Source organism: Pezoporus occidentalis, unplaced genomic scaffold (genome assembly GCF_034315485.1).
Source record: "Pezoporus occidentalis ecotype Australia unplaced genomic scaffold, CSIRO_AGI_Poc_V1 ctg307, whole genome shotgun sequence".
NCBI lineage: Eukaryota > Metazoa > Chordata > Aves > Psittaciformes > Psittacidae > Pezoporus > Pezoporus occidentalis.
This window is the reverse complement of record NW_026915019.1, coordinates 116,013-135,156: the sequence shown is the minus strand read 5'-3', so window position 1 is coordinate 135,156 and position 19,144 is coordinate 116,013. Positions and strand designations below refer to the sequence as shown.

The window sequence follows — 19,144 nt, the reverse complement described above, 5'->3', positions numbered from 1 at the left end:
CACTTTATTTCAGGCTTTAAGTGACTGAACATTTTTATGTGCTGCTACAGAAAGCTGCCCCCTCTCAAGGAGAACTGAAGGTACTGAGACTCTCTCACCTGTCAGTTCTGAGCAGCAGTGTAAAAACACCTACTACAGAACAGTTTCCTGCATAAGTAAGGGAGAGTGACTGCTTCCTATTGCCCAGTAAGTCTTAATAAAAAATGGGTCTAAAGATTTCTGCAAGTCTGATGGACTTGTAAGTCTGTTGGCAGAGGGAAAAGGGGGAAGAGTGTGGCAAGGAAGAGATGACTTGCTTCGTAGCTCCATGAAGTATCAGCTTTTTCTGCAAACTTCTGACCTGTCAAGAACCTGTCCTAATGAGAAGGCTACTGCAACATCAAACAATGTAATTTTACGAGGGAACTAACTGCAAGAACAGCACCCATAATATTTATGAGGCTAATCTAGTCAGATTTCAGAGCAAGACAAACACTAGCTCAAGCCCTGTTTACCTACATGCCTTTCTTTCTAAGGACTTCTTGTGAGTGTAATGGTTTCTGTTAAGGATTCTCCTATCTGAAGCCACTAACTTCTTCAAGTAAACATCACTGGCCGATTTTAGCACCATTATAGTTTTTTCAGGGAAGGGAAGAGTAATTACGGGCTTGTGGCACTGCTCCATTGGCACTGTCACTATACCAGCCTGATGACATGAAAACCCCAACCCATGAGAAACCCATTTAGAGAGGAAGGCAAAAGGAAAACCCAAGAGACAAGCTGTCAGTTTTACATGCAAGTTCCATGTTTAGATGAAGGATCTGGAATATGTTAGCATAAACAAACTACTGACCTACCTAAGCATGCTGCAGCCATACACCCTACATAGTAGGGAATCCTCCACCATAAATGTTGCAGAACAAACAACTGCAATTCAGGGTCACAAAGGGAGGGGGGAAGGTATCGAAAACCAGAGCCTAATTCTGCTCCATTTTATTTCACTTTCATTTCTCCAGCAGGAAAATTTCTTAGCTCTAAAAACACCAATCGACATCTGCTAGGTTTTCCATCCTACCAGCTTATCGCTCAGTATGGGGCAGGGTTAACAAACTTACGGCAGGGTATTCACCTAAGAGAGTACCAAAGGCTAAACAATTCCTTGGAGGAGAAATCAAGATGATAAATGGGCACATTTACTCCATCGTCAAAAGAAACTACCAAAGGAAAAACCCAAAGCAACTGAATCCTATTACTTCAGGTAATATGTAGGAAATTGATTTCAAATAGGCTGTGTACTTTTAAGAAGAAGCAGATACATGAGACTTAAATAGTCTAACTACTTCAAACAGAAAGCTATCCACTTGGTAAGTTCTCTTCACCATAAAAGCCTGCAATAATCTTCAGTGCAGCATCAATTACACCATTCCGGAGTTAAAATGTACACATACACAACCTTTTCCAGGGGAAGTTTCATATATCCTGGTGTTCTGTGGCAAAACACTTATCCAAGAACCTGAGTTGTTCTCAAGATCTTACTAAAATTCATAAAAAGGTTCTCTCATCTACACTGCCATCTTCTAATTGCCTTAGATGAGCAAAGCAGCAACATGGAAGTACTCATAGTAGTATGAAGTTAACAATTTGCCCTTACATCTCCTAGTTGCTTCCCAACAGTCTGATCCTGTGCTTTCAAGGTGCACTTGGTTCTGTGAACCATAACAACACAAGCTGCACATACGACCCTGTAATGTAAACACCTACACCAAAGAGAACTTGGCCTACAAACTCCTTACACAAGACACAGGTATGTTAAATACCTCTAACAGCCATGTTACGACCATATTCACTGCCCATGTTTCGCACATTAGAATTGTTGAAAGCACTGCAACAACCACTGGGAATCTTTCACTTCAAGTTATTTAATTTGGACATGCCTGTGTGAAGGACTTTTCTCATCATAAACTGAAAAAGTTGCTCACCCAGAAACATGCATATTTACACAAAGCAAAACCAAAAGAGGTTCTGTTCAAATAAACTACTATTATTTACTTTTGTCTATCTCCAACCCATTAATTTCTCTTAACTAGGGTCACAAAATATGTCTGTTTTAAACCAGGCCTCTGTGATTATCAGAAGGGCAAAAAGCAAAGAGCAAGTGACATATAACACCACAAGGAAGCTACAGAAGCTGCTTTGGGACAATGAGCACTGAGTTATGCCACTTGAAGGAAAGAATTAAGTGTCCTGGCCATCCAGAAACTACTCAAAGTGCGGGTTAGCAGAGCTCTCCTGCTAATGCTCACATGCTACTAAGTTTTAGCCAATGTCCCAGAAGGATTCAACTACTTTGTCAGCTACTAGAGGAACAAGTTAAATTTTGCTATTAGAGGAATTATACTTTTTGAACCACATTATCCCCGCTCCCCAAATTTCTTCTGCAAAAGGGCCAAACATCAAAAGAACCGAAACATTACATAGTTAGGTTCTGAACCAAAAGGAATCACTGTGTCCATCCTTCGGGAAGAGAGAGTACGTACACCTCACTGCCCAAGCCATCCATCTCTTACCATGCAAGCCTCCATGAGAGCAGTATGCATTTCATCTGTCTTGTGTTCCTGGTCTGCACCAGCTTCCAGCAGAAATCTCACCATTTCTAGATGGCCTGCGTGGTGAAAATATTTAACAGGCATAAACCACTTTAGAAAGCACATTCTGTCAGTCACAAAAAGGGTCTAACAGATGACAGACAGTAATAGAAGGCCATGTTTCAATGTAAAACCAAAATCCCATGGAACACTCTTGAAAGGCATGTTCATATCTATGCATCCAATGTGCACAGAAGCTTAACAGCACAGTTAAGCTGTTATATAAACACAGTCCAATTCACGGAGTTTCTTAAAGAATGTCTGCACTACATGCATTCCTTGAGGTGACATTACAACTCAGTAGTATGCACTTCAGAAGCTTTACCAGGGTGATTTAATTTGTACAAAGATACTGGCATTTTTTTCATCTACAGAATGTTTTTTTTGTTGGGGGTGGGGTTTCCCCTCTTCTTTCTTGACATTAAAGATTTAAGATTAGCATTTTTATACACAATATTGTAATGAAGCTCAGAGTTCACATCAACCTTCAAACCATAAAACATACTTGAGCAGATGGACCTTCACACTTCCAAGAATACTCTTAGAAATTCAACTGTCTGTAAGCATCTTCTATATCAGAACACCTAACAGATTTTTTTAAAGTATTTGCTATCAACCATTCCATTAATTCACAGCTCCTGTTCAGCAAGTCCTGTACGTGTGCCAAGTCCAGCCAACTTTGCTACACTGTCATGACCAACACAATATGCGAGCATATAAAACCAAGTCAAAGGAAAAAAACTGCTGTTACATAACTCAACATGACCATGGCTAAAGCTTAAAACTAGAACTGTATCTAGCGACACAATGAACAGCAGACAGTGCCCAATATGAGGCTACACTACCTTTCCACCCTTGCCCCTTTATCTAGAAGTTAGCATCCTTTCTGGTCCCAAGTATAACATGTCATTCTACTACAGAAAGCAAGCAACATCAGAAAATTAAGAGCTTGTTTTTATACCCTACACTCGAGATCTGGAGCAACACAGAAATGCACAAAAGGCAGGCAAATTGTATATAGATAAGGGGAAAGGCAAAAGCCCGAGTATCTTTCCTTCTGTCCCACGTATCACAGTGAACAACTGACTAAGCACAGACTTACAAATTTATCTCTGCTTTCCAACCTCACTTCAAGATTCAGAGCCCAAGCACATTTTCTCAGTGAGAGAATATTCTGGGGCCCCACTCCTCTCTTTCATAATACAGCCTTTGCTCTAACAGTCAGCACCAAAGAAAATTACCATGGCTTATGAGGGCCTTCAGCAACAGCAAACCAAGGAATTTATCAAGGCAGATAAAAGAAACAAATAAAAAGCTTCTACTGCAATGCCAAAGAAGTACCCCGGTACTAACATCAACTAGTCAATGACGCCAAGACCCATTCTAATAGCTCTACTAAAACACATCCTAAGTGACTGTAACAGCAACTGCTCAGCTGTGTGAACATATTTAGCCTCTTAAACATCTTCATCACCTTGGTTGGGTGATGCAAAATTGCTGCCTAATACTCAAAGGGAAATAAGACAGGCCTGTTGCCTAAACACTGACACCTAAAAGCCAAGATGGTAGATTCTGCATGTTTTCTAAGAGGTAAGGCCTTGAAAATTAAATTTCTAGATCTAAGCAGAGATACCTTCTATAACAAAGCTGTAATAATGAAGTTTACCACGCTTACTATATGATAAAGGGCATCAGTTCCTCATCTCCCAATACATTTAATAGAGAATCTTTGAAAGCATCACAGCAACTCAGGCAAGAGGTCTATAATCTTGATACTTACACTGCTCACACCGATCATTATTTACATATAGCATAAATATGCTATGTGGTATAACAATCAGAACTCACAGCTTTTGAATTAATTTCATCCTAGACAGCAAGGCTGCAGAAATACATGTTTAAGAAGACTCTTCACATCCACCATACTCTTCCATACTTGTTACACCCTGGTAACAAGCGTGGTATTTGGTACTATACCTTTGTAGCAAGCCAGCGTAAGTGCACTCTCCTTGAATTCATTGGAATGAGTATTTATTCCTGCTCCATTTTCCAGCAGCACTCTGGCCACTTCCACATGGCCAGCACTTCCTGCTTCCATGAGAGGAGTGTGACCATTCTCATTATGGTCCTCAATACTGGCACCAGATTCTAGCAGTACTTTCACAACATCAACGTAGCCTCCAGCACAGGCATATGTAAGAGCTGTATTGCCTAAAGCCAGAAGAGAAAAAGGGTTGAAAACAGGATTTGATAGCATTTGTACACTGGGATCTTCAACTTCTGCTCCATTCCATCCCTTTTACCTGGCTACATTAGGAAACAAGCTTTTCTTTTTTTTTTTCCAGGCTACAGGTCAAGAACCATGGGGGCAAGTGGGTAAAACAAAAATAGCTCAGTGCTGGCAGACTGAAGACTACCATGTGCCTGGTGAACCTTTTGAAGCACTTTTCCCACTTCCATCCCAACTAGTGTCAGCCTCTGTTACAAAAAAAAAAAATCCAAAAACTAACATCCCTTGTACTGTTAATCAGCAGGAACATACTATGCTGTAAAATGAAAGCTCAAAACAAGGAGCAGAAAGAACTGCTTCTAAGTGTCTTAAACACCTCTAAAGGGCTGGTTTGAAAATGTCCACAGTCTTTGCATAGAGATGAAAACAACTTCCTTGGAAAAACTACAAAAACTTGTTATCTGAACAGAACAAAGACTCTGCCTTTATGGAAGATACCTTGAAAAAATGTTACGGATCAAAGCAGCGTTACTACTCAGAACTACTACACTGAAAAGAAAAAAAGTAATTAAAAAATAAGGTATCTTCTGGTATCTCAACTCTTTCCTCATTCGGGGTATTTCCTTTGTCAATGACTGCTGACTGTGCACAGCCTCTCCACTTTAAGGATACACAAACTAAGAAAATCTCCCAATTTGGTCTCTTCAACACAAACGCCTACCCAACTGCAACAAGGAAAGGGGGGCATCTTATGTTGACTATTTTCCCTTGGTTTCCTAGATCTGACACAAACCAGCTTTCTATGCATTCACAAACTTCCCAGACTGTGCCTAAGATACCACGTGACAACCCATCTTATGCACGCAAACTAACTGACCTTATCCACCTTCGTATGTCTGCATCCAACTATTATTATATAGTTACATTTAAAGAAAGAGAAGCTAAACAGTGAAACCACAAAGCAGCATTCTGTGTTTCCTGGCTGAGAGCCATTCCTCCTAAATTTCCATACAGTGTTTCCTGCACATGCAATTCTCAGTTTTCCAGCCATTTTCAATAAGCCCTACCACACTTCCTTTACCTGTTGATGACTGTGCATTCACATCAGCACCATGAGCTAGCAGCAACTTGACAATTTTGACATGTCCACCATTAGCAGCAGCCATGAGAGGTGTGATGTCTCCTTTAATACCACGGTCCTCAACATTAGCATGCATTGCCAGAAGAACCTGCCAATAAAACTGTGGTCAACAACACCAGCAAGTGACAAACCAACATGTCAGGATGGCTGAAACACCACATGAAAGCCCCAACCCTTCACCAACAGTTTTGTCTTAGAAGCACTTAAAGAAAGTAAGCACAAGAGAATGCATTAGCGACATTCAGTGTACATGGAAGCCTTCACTTGCCAGTTAGCTGACATTTCCCACTACCGTAACATGGCAGTGGACATGGACCTGCTTGAGAGGGTCCAGAGGAGGACAGAAAGACGCTGTAAGGGCTGGAGCACCTCTGCTATGGAGACAGGCTGAGAGAGCTGGGCTCGTTCAGCCTGAAGAGGAAGCTCTAGGGAGACCTTAGAGCAGCTTCCAGCGCCTAAAGGGGCTACAAGAAACCTGGAGAGGGGCTTTGGGAAAGGACCTGTAGGAAGAGGAGAAGGGGGAATGGCTTTAAACAGACAAAGGGGAGACTGAGATTAGACATAAGGGAAACATTCCTCCCTGTGAGGGTGGTGAGGCCTGGCACAGGTTGCCCAGAGAACCTGGTCTAGTGGAAGGTGTCCTTGCCCATGGCAGAGAGTTGGAACTGAATGAGCTTTAAAGGTCGCTTCCAATCCAAAACACTCTGTGATTCTATGATTAACATTGCCTTCCAGGTGCATAAGAACGATACACATGAACTCACACTTAGTTTTGTACAACACACACACACACACACACACTAAAACCAGTGAAGAAACCAACCTGTGCAAGCTCATAATACCCTGCTGAGCAGGCCAAGCAAAGGAGGCTTTCCCCTTCTTCTGTGTGCTCATTCACACTCCTTCCTTCAATCAGCAACTTCCGCACAGCATTTACATCTCCTTCTGAACAAGCCTCTGCCAAGCTGCGGCTAGTAAGACAGAACACATGTCCATGAAAGTGGACTACACGTGAAATGCTTCATCTATGTGCAATCCAAGTTGACATGAGCATGCAATCAAAGAGGGAAACAATCTAAATGCCCACAGCTAATTGAGGAGGTGCTGTTTTTACACTTGAGGCTCTCCACGTAACTTCTCTGAAAGTTGGGTAATGTGTACACGCAATTCCTCCCACTATTATTTTCTAACAGAAGTTTACAGGAGAAACACCTGCAGGATGGCCGTTTAGGTTACTAAATTTTGCATTACATACAACTGAAGTAAACATGTTGCGAGAAGACAACTGTGGACCTGATCTACTGTACCAGTTTGAAAACACAGGGTTTGTCCCATTCACTTTCTGAAGTAAGGTTTAAAGTAGAACTGGTTATATCACAGGAAGTACTCATGAGTTGTATCCATATTCTCTTTTACCACAGGATCAGAGGACAAGAAAATTGCCTTTCCATCTTAACAGCCCTCTAACTTTTGTTCAGCACTGTTAATTCAATTAAAACACATAACCTCTGTGACTCTTCTCCTATATCAAAATTAACCAGTTGTCCTGTGCTGAAACAAACACCAGAATTCTGTTACCTGATACCACCTGATGTTTCATTTGTGGCCGTAACTCAGTTAAGCAGAAAAGCATAAAATTCTTCTGGTTTGGTAAGCCTCAAGTCAGAGTACTTGTGCTTCTCATGTCCCAAGTTCTTCACATCTATCATTCCTACTCTTTTTGAGTCAAAAAAGGAACTACTGGAAGCATATCTTCAATCCCATCAATTCTGTCTTCTGTCTATGCTGCCTTCATTCCAAAATAGTTACTGCCTTGTGCAAGCAAAAACTCAACTCTGACACATTTCCCTATTGTGCTACAAATAACTGGATAAATAATAATAAATCCGTGACTACTGGCCTCACCAAATCACTGCCCGTTCATTTCTCCTCCATTTAGAAAGTCCCACCAACACAGAACTAAGGAAATGGTAAAATAAGGTAGCTGACAAACTTTTGCAAATCATCTAACTCAACATGCATATGAGCAATTCTTCAAATACTCAAGATGTAAAAGCTGGTATTTATGTAGCAAGGACTTATACATGTATGTTGCACTCAGGACTCCTATTTAACTTATGCCACAAGACACAATCTTAATATATGGAGAATTATTTCTCAAATACATCTGTTCACTGCATTTCACACATCTATTTTTATTTCTCAGATCCTCTGTCTTGGTAACAACTGTGGCCACAGACACCATTCCTTAAGAAAAAAAAAAAAGAAAAAAAAAGAGGAAGCTGGGGGCAGGAAAAGAGACACACAGAATAAATAGTTGCAGGCATAACCCCAAAATACTCTGGTCTTTTTAAGTCCTGATCAACACACCAAGAAATGCTTCCTTGACATTACTCAGTACACAAGGAACAAACTGCCAACTAGCACAGCAGACCTCAGTTGTTCCCACTAACACTCTGCTTCTGTTGTATTGAAGCTTAATTAGTCTAGAAGGAAACCTTCATTTTCTTTCCCTCATAAAGATCTCAATAAGGCAAAAAAACCCACAAATGATGCCAGGAAGTCCAGTCAAAAAGCTGGGATTTTCTGGCCAAAACTCTGTCCAAGGTCCTACACAACATAACAAAGCTGCTGACCACCATGAAGCTCCAAGGCCATCAAAGTGCCTTCCTTAATTAAAAAAGGCACCCTTCTAAAACAACAGATGAGGGCGGTTTGGTCCCAAAGGTTTTAATATCATGCTATTGCTGAATGACCCATTGAGGGATTTTTTGGGTACAGTTTTAAGGCCCATACTATGTAAGAGCTTAGAAATTCTGTTTCTGTAGTTGGTCAAATGAAAGTTACTTGGCACATAATTTCAGAATTCTAAGTGTATTAATTGTGCCCCTCCTTCACTGCAAGACCTGATAGTCCAGGAAAATGTAACAGGAGATCCACAAGTGGTAACATGACGTCAGTTCCACTTGACTAAGAGTTTCACCATCCTGGAATCAGAAGTGATAGAAGAAAAACTGCTACTAAAAGTAGCAAAGTATTGAAAACAACTCCCAGTGTGTAAGGTGACTTACTTGTCCGTCTGCCCTGCATTTGCTGTGCTTTCTGCTCTCATCCGGGTAAGTGCAGCAGCAGCTTCATCCAACGCGCAACTGACCGAAGAAGTCAGTCTGCGAAGCACCTCAGGATCTGCAAATGCTTTACCATCAGCTGTGGACAGCTTACCTATTCCTTTCGTTCCAAGTTACAACACATCAGGAGGCATGCCAGAAAAAGAGAGAACAGAGAATTTGAAATTGAACCTGTAAGATCTGCTCGCAGAAACTTTCCAAGCATCACGAACTACAGCTCCCAAACAGAAGGGATTAACTGTTTACAATGCGACTTTAAAAGCTACACTGTGATGAGCATGAATGAAACCCTCCAGTCCACAGATACAATTCTTGACAAGTACTTTATGTAAGTGAATAGTAAAGCTTTTCATCCAGTAATTAATACAAAACAAAGTCTTACTGAGCAATTTGGGTTTTTATATAGGGCCACAAGCCCCAGTCAGGTGTCAGTTTTCACTCAGGATTTTAGAAATCTAGCATTGGAGGAATCCTAGCAGGAGCAGAAAACCCTAATTTTCCAAAATCTGAAATGTTGTAATGAACTTCTTCCTCTTCAAAAACTTGTACAACCGTGACGAGTTCACACCTCCTTACATTCTGTATTTGCATCACGCTCATGCAGACCCAACTCATGCAAGCAGTTCCAGTAGGGTCTCATGTGTAAGGGCTTTGGGGTTAAACCTGCATGGGGCATGAGTATTTACCTGCAGCTTCAAGTAAAGCTTCTAATCTTGCCTGGGTTTCTGGATCTACTGTTCTCAGGTCAGCACCATCAGCAGTACTTGACAAAAGGAGTTTAGAAGCTGTTTCCAGCATAGGGTTTTCGAGATCATCCTGATCCAAGATAAATGATTCCACCTGAAAAATAACAGATCTGGTTTAAGAATGGTATGCTTGAACAAAATATACTTAAAATATAAAAAACACAGTTTTATTTGTCACTTAAGCACTTGCTTTTCAAATACTTTGTTAGCCAAACTATCCTCAGTTGACTCCAAAGGGTATTTCAAAGGAAGCAACGAGATTTTCCAAAAATCACATCCAAGAATGTGCCTTTTGTCATCTATCTGCTCTGACTAGAAGCCACTAGAGATAGCCTTCACATCTCCACACTGCACTTTACAGTTTTCAAGTCCAACTTAACACAACAAGGGAAAAGCGGAAGAAAAGGTTGCACTTCAGAAGGCCTAAAGGTGGTAGCTGCCATGAGTTTCATGCAAGCTATTGGTTTGGTGGGGTTCTTTTCCTCCTCAAAGCATGAGATACATACAACAGGGACAGAACTAATCTATTTCACACAACCCAGTCATTTTTGGAAGAAGTAACCTACCCTCAAATGGCATTAAGCTCTACTAGCACACAAAAGCCAGAAAAACAAAGTCATCATTATTTTTGTGTCAACTGGTCTGACTTGCAGACAAATTCTCTCAGCTATCTCACTCTTTCAAGTCTGATGTCTCCCAATCCAGTATTTAAAAACACAGAAAGACCAGCAATATGTTCCAGATCTAATAATCTCACAACAGCTTCACAGAATATTCCCAATAAAACATTTAAAACATTACCTACAGAATATGGAACCCATTATACCTGACTTTTTCAGAAAACAGGTGCTGAATGGTCTAAATTCTTCTCAGGATCCTGTTTTTCTGTATTCTCCATTTGTTTTGGTTGGGAAACAAATGGAGATTAAGTAAGTGATCAATGTATTAGAAGAGAAAAAAAGCCCCTAGCATCAATCTGTGTTTTACTGTGTGTAAAAGACTGAGTCAAGTAGTTTAAAGTAGACACTCCTCTCAGAGATCCATGAACACCCCCCTAAGCCTTTGTATTAGCCATCAAGCCATTTATTAGATTATAAAGACAAAGTCTAAACATCCCCCTACAAAGCTCAACAGCCTCAAAACTCCACACCTTCAAAATCAAATAAAGGCAAAAGCCAATCCCAACCCACCCCAACCCCCCCACAAAAAAAAAAAAAAAAAAAAAATCAATCTAAAGGCAAGGCTGCTAGATAAACCAAATCCATGTGCCCAGCCACCCCTACAACATAACCATTCAATCATCTTTGGATAAATGCAGCTACAGTCCAAAGTACAGCAGTGATCTACTTCCATGTGGAACACAGTTCACCAAGATAGAAATATAATTTCTTTTCTTCTTTTCTTCATGTGTGTCTCTGAAGTTTAAAAGCCATCTCATGAGCATCACAACTTCAGATTCCTGCTAATAATGGCACTGATCTAAGCAGGCAGATACACCGAAAGAGTGACTAATCCATCCAGGGACTGACATCCTTCTATCTGTTTTCCAGTCAGAAGTTAAAAGCTCACCAACAACTTCTGCTGTCTGCCTCCAGCTCAACACTTACTAGGATATAGTACTAGTGCATAGCCCGAACTTAAACACCTTGGTCCTTTAGGAAAGCAGGCTGAGAACGTCCAAAATTACTTCAAATTATCATTTCAAAGATACCATTGAGAAAAAGCATCCCATCAGACAGCTGTTAACAATACACAAGTACACCCCTCAAAGGTATCTCTGAAACCTCCTTCCACTCCTCTGCAGCCTCTTTGCACTCCTTCACACCCAGGAACACAGCAGGCTGAAGAGGAGTTCTGACTTGGGATGAAAGTAGTTCTGACTTCAACAATGGGACAGTCACAGAATCATGGAATGGTTTGGGCTGGAAGAGACCTTAAAGCTCATTCAGTTCCTACCCCCTGCCATGGGCAGGGACACCTTCCCCTAGACCAGGCTGCTCAAAGTGCCATCCAACCTGGCCTTCAACACTGCCAGGGACGGGGCAGTCCTGCAGTACTGCATATTGCTCCTCAGCACTCCTTTTTGCAAGAGATACTCTCACTGGCTGCAGCTTCCCAGTCTGGCACACTAGTAAAGGCAACTTCACTTCTCAGGTGGAGGAACGCTGCTGCATTCATCCGTTTTAGGCTGGTTTTGGCTCATCTGAGGACTTGCCATTTGTCTTGTTCGAAAGGACTAAGCCTGCTGCAGCAAGCAGCAGGCATCAGGAGCCAAGCGACAGATTTCATCACTGGGAAGGCAAACTACTGAACAGTCGGAAGGATTCTTGGCTCCCCCAACCCATGCAAAATCTCTACTGCTCAAACTGAAAAAAACTCCTCTGAGTGAGATATTTAACAGCTGGTCATAGCTCTTCCTAGCACCATGAAATATTTGCTAAGGAAAAAGTCAAAATAGGAAAACATCTCTCCCCACTCACATCCTCTCCTCTCAAATTAGGTCTTTTACGCAGTTTTAAGTTTCATATGCGAAAAGTCTTCCTATTTGCCTTTCAGCTAAGAATATGAGCATAGTATGATTTAAAAAAAAAAAAAAAACAGAAACAACTAACATCAGGAGAATGAGGAGAAAAAGCAATCCACCTACAAGCATCACAGCACCAGTGCAGCAGAGCGGTTTGGACTGGAAGTGACTTTAAAGCTCATCCAGTTCCAAGCCCCTGCCACAGGCAGGGACACCTTCCACTAGAGCAGCTGGCTCTAAGCCCTTGTCCAACCTGGCCCTGAACACTGCCAGGGATGGGGCAGCCACAGCTTCTCTGGGCAACCTGCGCCAGGCCTCACCACCCTCACAGGGAAGGTATCTAGAGAAAGCTTATCTTGCAACCAAGTTCTGAAACTTGCAGTCATTTAAACCATTTCAGAGCAACAACTCAAGAAATTAATTTATTCAGTAACAGATATTGACTATTTTATGACATTAAATATAGCTGGTTCTCATTTTCTAAGGGAGAAAAGACATCTTCAACATGTGGCTTGTAGAATTGCTCATCAAGCCTCTGGTTACACTCTTCTGTAGTTTCACAACTGCCTTTTAGCTGAAGAACTTCATTTGGTTCAACACAACACAGAACACCACACACGGTGATACCAACAGACACAGTACCTAACAGTTCTGAATGAAACTATTTTGGTAGAAGCTAATTCTCAATTTCCCCTTCTCAGAAAATCCTTCCTGCTCTACAGAACTTACAAACTGAAAACAAACCATTTCATTTACCGGGCTAAGTAAATAGACACTTCCTTTAATGGTCTTCAGATGTATTTTATTTCCTTTAACTAAAACTCCATGTAGAATAGCCCACAAACGCTCCACCTTACATATCAGAATATTTAATCTGCCTTCTCAGTCAGTATTTCTCCAATCAAACAATACTCTGACATAACTCAATTGTTCAGACAGGCTCCAACAGAATGCCTTTTACAAGATTTCTCCTCTTCTCTCATCCTGCAATAAAATCTCATGCCCAAGTTTACTTTGGTCATAATCACCTCTAATGTATTTTATGCTTCTACAATGAAAAAAAGATGCTGGGAGCACACAATGACCAAGTTCTGAGTACTCTCAAACAGAACAGCCCACACTTTTGATGCACTGAACACAATTGTAAAGAGGTATTAAAAAACATCTTCAAAAAGCATGGTGTTAACAGGTATAGAAAGACAAACCTCAAGGCACTAGAAGTTTTCCAAGTAGTCTAGGGGAGGGACTGTATCTTTTCTTTCCTAAAGAGCAGTACTTCCGCATTTTTGGTAGTGGTTTACCATCTGGTCCATGGATACACATACATCTTAAACAGCTACAAGCTGAACCACCAGGACTCATGTCTATATACACCTTAAAGAAAGCCCTGAAAGTTGTCAGTAATTTTATGTTTTGACTATCAAATACCAGATATTGAGTACACATTTTAATAAATGCCAGGTTAGAGCAGAAAACAAAGCACAGCTGAGTTACTTTGCTCTAACTGGCATAGCTTGCCACCATGTGATGCTAGATCTACTTTGGAAACATAACTCAGTTCTTGACACTAACTCAAACTTCATCCACCTCTTCCCATCAAGTCATACACATCTAAAACTGTCATCAAATAGATCCCATTGCAGACACACTGCTGTAAGCAGCATCACAGAATGGTTTGGGTCAGAAGAGACAAGTTCCAAGCCCCTGTCACAGGTAGGGTCACCCTCCACTAGACCAGGTTTCTCTAAGATCCATCCAACCTGGCCTTGAAAACTGTCAGAGATGGGGCAGCCACAACTTCTCTGGGAAACCTGGTCCAATGTCCCAGCATCCTCATAGTAAGCATCCCCCATATTCCTACAGCAGTGTCTTCCAAGCCCATACACATGCCTCCACATGGTCTCCCACAGATGTACACTAAGGTGAAACAATAAATTCCCAGATTCCCTCAAAAAACAAACCCAAAAAACCCTCCACCACGCAAAAAGCCCTATGCATTTGGGTACTTGATACCTAACAACTCCTCTAGAGCCACACTATCAACTAAGGTATCAACCTAGACAAGTCTTTTCACTACCTAAATGCGTACCCAACACCTAAAAATATTCATTACAAGCCTAATCTTGTTCTCAGCCAAAGTCCCAAAATCACATATTGGCAATTTATAGTATATAAACTTCATACACATTAAACCATAAAAACCAGCGCTCCACATCTGACAACAGCATGATTCAATTCTGATATACTACACAACTTCACTGGTAAGAAGTTCTAAACTTGTCTGATGCTGCACAATTAAAGGACCCAAGAGCAAAGCTGAGCCTTTAGAAAAGGCTGTATACCATCATTTTCTTCTCCTAGGTTTCCCACCTGATTTTAAGAGCCCATTTTGCCGATTCTATTCCCTAGTCTTCCTCATAGCCTTCCCACATGCATATGGTATTGACCCACTACTGCTTTCCAGCATTTAGTCAGAAACTAGCACAGAGTAAACATTTGAGACCCCATATTCCATATAAATTATAAAAATTAACCTCATATTACTGTAACACATTCCATCTGGCAGTGTTGCATAGAGACAGAATGCACCAAACAGTTCTTGAATTGCATGGTACACTTAGGCACAGTGTCATCAACTCAGCCTAAACACTAGTTATGAAAAACCTGAACGACATCCATGGCCAAACATTCCTTCCTGGAAGCAATGCAAGTTCCTAGCTCCCTTTTAGCCTTTGTTGATAATAAGAAAACAGACGATATATTTCTCTTTCTTGAAGCCTTACATGAAGGCATGCTCATAAAAAGCAGTAAGTAATTCTTAAGGTACCAAGGGAACAGTGAAATGCAGATTGGACATCCACCAGGTAGGCTGCAAACAACAGACCTTGAAGGGTGTGGAAAAGCAAGGTGGATTCATTAACATAATAGGATGAAACCTTTTTAAGCCACAGTGTTTTTAAGCTCTGAAACCTCATTTGGATGACCCACACTAACCCAGACAAGCATTTTTAAGGGCCCCCAAAACACCCTTTGTGGAAAAAAGGTATTTTCTCTGCAGGTTTGTGTCTAATTCTTAGGGCTGGCCACTGTTTTCCAGGCTTACAATTCAATTGTAGATTTGTTAACTCAGCTTCTGTCAGATGACTCCCATTACCTTACAGGTCATATAGCTCCAACAATTTCATAATTTGCTAAATTTTTACCTTGACATTTGGATTTTTGGTATTTGATAGCTCAAGGGAGAGCCAAAACTTACTACAAAGCTTTTCTGAAGAGCTAGCACACAAGGAACAGCTTGTGGCTGTTGCCATGTAGAAAACTTCACCACCTCAAATAGAGTTTCACCAGTCCTTTTAGTATTATTCCTTACTGAGGGACAGAAGGACTTGCTGACAATTTGCAAGCACTCCAACAGCTGATTTTTCCCAGCTGCAAAGTTTTTGGAGAGCAGCAAATGGGTTTTAAAGACAATATAAAGTTTAACAAGGACTTTCAAGTCCATCAGGTATTGCAAAACAATTACCAAAAAACCATTACCAGGTCAGTTCATCAACTTTAGTCCAAGTTATCAGCTTGAGAAGGAAGCTTCAGGTTCTTCCCTTCCCTAGCTAAAAATGATTCCCATGCAGCAAGCAGCTTTAATCCCAATTTAGATAAGGAGCTACTCAGGTGAGCAGAAAAGCCTGACCCAGAGTTACGCTACCTTCCCCATGCACTCCAGCAACTCATGTCCAAGATGACCTCAGCTTTCACTACAGATCAGTTTTAGCTCTCACACCATGAGTGGCAGACCACTAATCCTTTCTGCCCTCATTCTTCATCTCACCAAGACAACAAGTAGGTTTTACAGCCAATGGTAATTTATTTAGTTAAAGCTGGACCTTCAGAACTTCACCTCTGGAACAGAATGTGCAGATGAGACAGGCAGGAAGGGCACAGGGCTGGCACACAGACCAACCTTTTCCAGAAGAGCCCAGACAAGCATATGAACACCCCTGCACCCTGGGATCTAGACTACTCTCAGGGTTTTATTCTGCCCACCCTTGTATGAAAAATGGTCCCCAAGTGTTTTCTGGCTGCTGCTGAGTCTACTACACACCTGCTGAACACTTCCTACAGCAGCAGGAATGACTGTGAAATCGTTCCAATTTATCACAAAACACTGCACAAAAAAAAAAACAACACAAAAACAAACCAAACAAAAAACCATAACCAAAGAAAACCTACCTCCACCTTTCATACAACTTGAACTTCTTAAAAATAACATTTTCCACTGCTTACTTCATGAATATGCCCTTTAAGTCTGAAACTAGCCACTTTTATACTGCACCTTGCAACTGCAACATACAAGAGGAAATAAAACCAACATTCCCATTGCAAGAGCAAAGCCCAGCCCTGACTAATAACGACTTGAGTTGTCTTTGCACAACACTGCTCCATATTCTTCATGTCTTATATCTAAACACTCAACACACATCAAGGGATTGGGGAGGTAAGAGTGAAAAGGGATGATATATTTGGAACATGGCAAATCAGGCCAAGTAACCCAAGCACCAAGTTTTCACTTCAGCATCCAAAAGACAACCCCAAAACTCTGTAAATTAAGATGCATAATTCCATCATGTTTTTAAGAATAATGGATTATTGAAGTTTTTATATACAGCTTCCTATCCTAAGTGTCAAGAAATCATTTGGAGTGTTAGGAGACTCATTCTTCCAAAGGCACCTGATAATGTCCATGCCATATACATGTACTGCATTTCTGTTCATCTCAGTCACAGGTCAGCTAAGTATAACGAACAGTCCAATTTTTTCAGCCCCTCACATGTCCCACACTAAATCAAGAACTTCATGCCTGCTCTTTCTTACCCTGGTACCTTTTAGCCCTCAGAATATCACCTCTTACACTCTAAAAATGCATTAATCTGTCTCAGTTGAAAGTCAGCTTACCGGAAAAAAATACTCTGACCTAAAACATCAAGACAAAGGAATCAACTCACACACACCTTGAAATAAAGCACTGGGAATAAATTTGATCTTTAACAAACTAAATTTATTAAGGTAAAGTACATGGTTCTGCCTTTTCACCTAATAGTACAGGTCTTCAGGTGACATTACCACTTAACACAGGTTCCAAGGCGTCTTAAAATGTAGATCTTTACAGGACTAATAATATTATCATATTAAAAATTCCATTCCAAACTTGACTGAAGACAAGCTTCTGGCATTGCTTCCCATTCACATGGGGACAAAACAGAACATCACAACTGCCTAATTTAGATGACAGAGCTCTAAAGGGCAAGTGATAGCTTACTGGATATTTATACAGGACACCATTTTCTTTAGCTAAAGATGAGCTTCCTGGCTGCTGAATGCTGAAGCCCAGTGAAGCAGCCTATTCTGCCTATTCCATTCCAGCCTCTCAGCTTTTATGTTATTTCTTAGAATCTATTTTCTAACAGGAACAAGCTGCATGATCCTCCTTTACCCTACCTAGCTAGTACAGCAGCACTGTTGCTGCAAACAGTCTTAACAGCAGCATTTCTCCCTCATATAGAAAATTCCTTCCCATTCTCTGGGATACATAATCCCATTTGTTGTCTTCTGTATGTGCAGTGACCCTCCCCAAACCTAAATGCCTCGTTCAGCAAAAATCTAGAGTCCAGCAGCTGGAACTTTAACGGTGTCTTCTTTCATTTTATTCATCAACTAGACGCTCCATTTACTCTTGCTGCTGCTAAAAAAATACAAAGGGGGAGGGAAGAAGGGAAGGAGGACAGTCCATACTGCTGAAATGGCATTAACACCATCCTCATGACTGGCACCACCAGAGTTTTTGCTGCAGGGACACCTGCATTATTACTGCAGTGTGTTTATGATTACAAGACAGGTGCTGATGTATTCACAGGAAAATTTCCTCCTCTCCTCTGTAGTCTGTATCCCCAGCATTACAACTATTAAGAGAGGCAGGCAGACAGACTGAAACCTACCACTCCAAGGAGCTTGTGAAACTACAAGGAACAACACTTTCAGTTTAACATTCTTTTCCCATTTCAAATCTCAATTCCAAACACTCGGCGTACTTCCACATTAAATGAATTCATGCATTAACTGGTATTCTGCTGCAATTGTTCATGTGAGACAGTTTTCATGCCAGTGTAAAAACAAAACCTCAACTCACATCTTAAGAGTTCCCTGTCCCAGTTTCACATTTATGTGGGGAAAAAATAACATACAAGTTTTAGTCTCTGACATGAATAACAGGATATTAAAATCACAAAGAAAACCAACAAAACCAAACACATCATAACACTCTATAGAGCTGTCTGCCATCATGTTTCTGAAAGCTCAGCTTCAGACAATACTTCTACATCCAACAAGAAAAAAAGCTGCCCCATTTTTAATCCAGCCACCTGAACAGTTGCTCATCTTCTTTCCCCCCAAGCCCCGCAAAAAAAAACGATCTTGAACTTTTGATAGAAACCATCTCTTTTGGAGTGGGCTTGGGAAGAACTGAGAAAAAAAAACAAAGGAAGCCAAGCTTTGACAGCATGGAATAACACACATGGAGTTTGCCTGTCTCTGCAGCAACCCTGAGATGTGGTAGTCTGCACAAACCACTGACTGATAGGTAATACCTATAAAGAGGCTGTTTCCATACCTTTCCAAAACCAAAATGGAAACTGCTCTCTGCCAAACAACCCTGACAGCTGAAGGATGCTAAACAACCACCCTGATCCTACACAGGTAA

At 41.0% G+C, this 19,144-nt stretch overlaps 1 protein-coding gene across 5 annotated transcripts in view; it reads right to left on the bottom strand.

The window, feature by feature from the left end:
• ANKRD17 (ankyrin repeat domain 17) overlaps window positions 1–19,144 on the bottom strand; it is an 87,968-nt gene that overhangs the window by 37,902 nt on the left and 30,922 nt on the right. For all 5 annotated transcript variants that reach the window (XM_062627766.1, XM_062627768.1, XM_062627770.1 and 2 more), the window contains exons 2-7: window positions 9,810–9,963; window positions 9,067–9,223; window positions 6,819–6,966; window positions 5,936–6,083; window positions 4,602–4,835; window positions 2,547–2,641 (exon numbers count right to left, since the gene is read on the bottom strand). In XM_062627766.1, coding sequence (XP_062483750.1) covers window positions 2,547–2,641; window positions 4,602–4,835; window positions 5,936–6,083; window positions 6,819–6,966; window positions 9,067–9,223; window positions 9,810–9,963 — 936 coding nt within the window. The remainder of the gene's footprint in view (window positions 1–2,546; window positions 2,642–4,601; window positions 4,836–5,935; window positions 6,084–6,818; window positions 6,967–9,066; window positions 9,224–9,809; window positions 9,964–19,144) is intronic.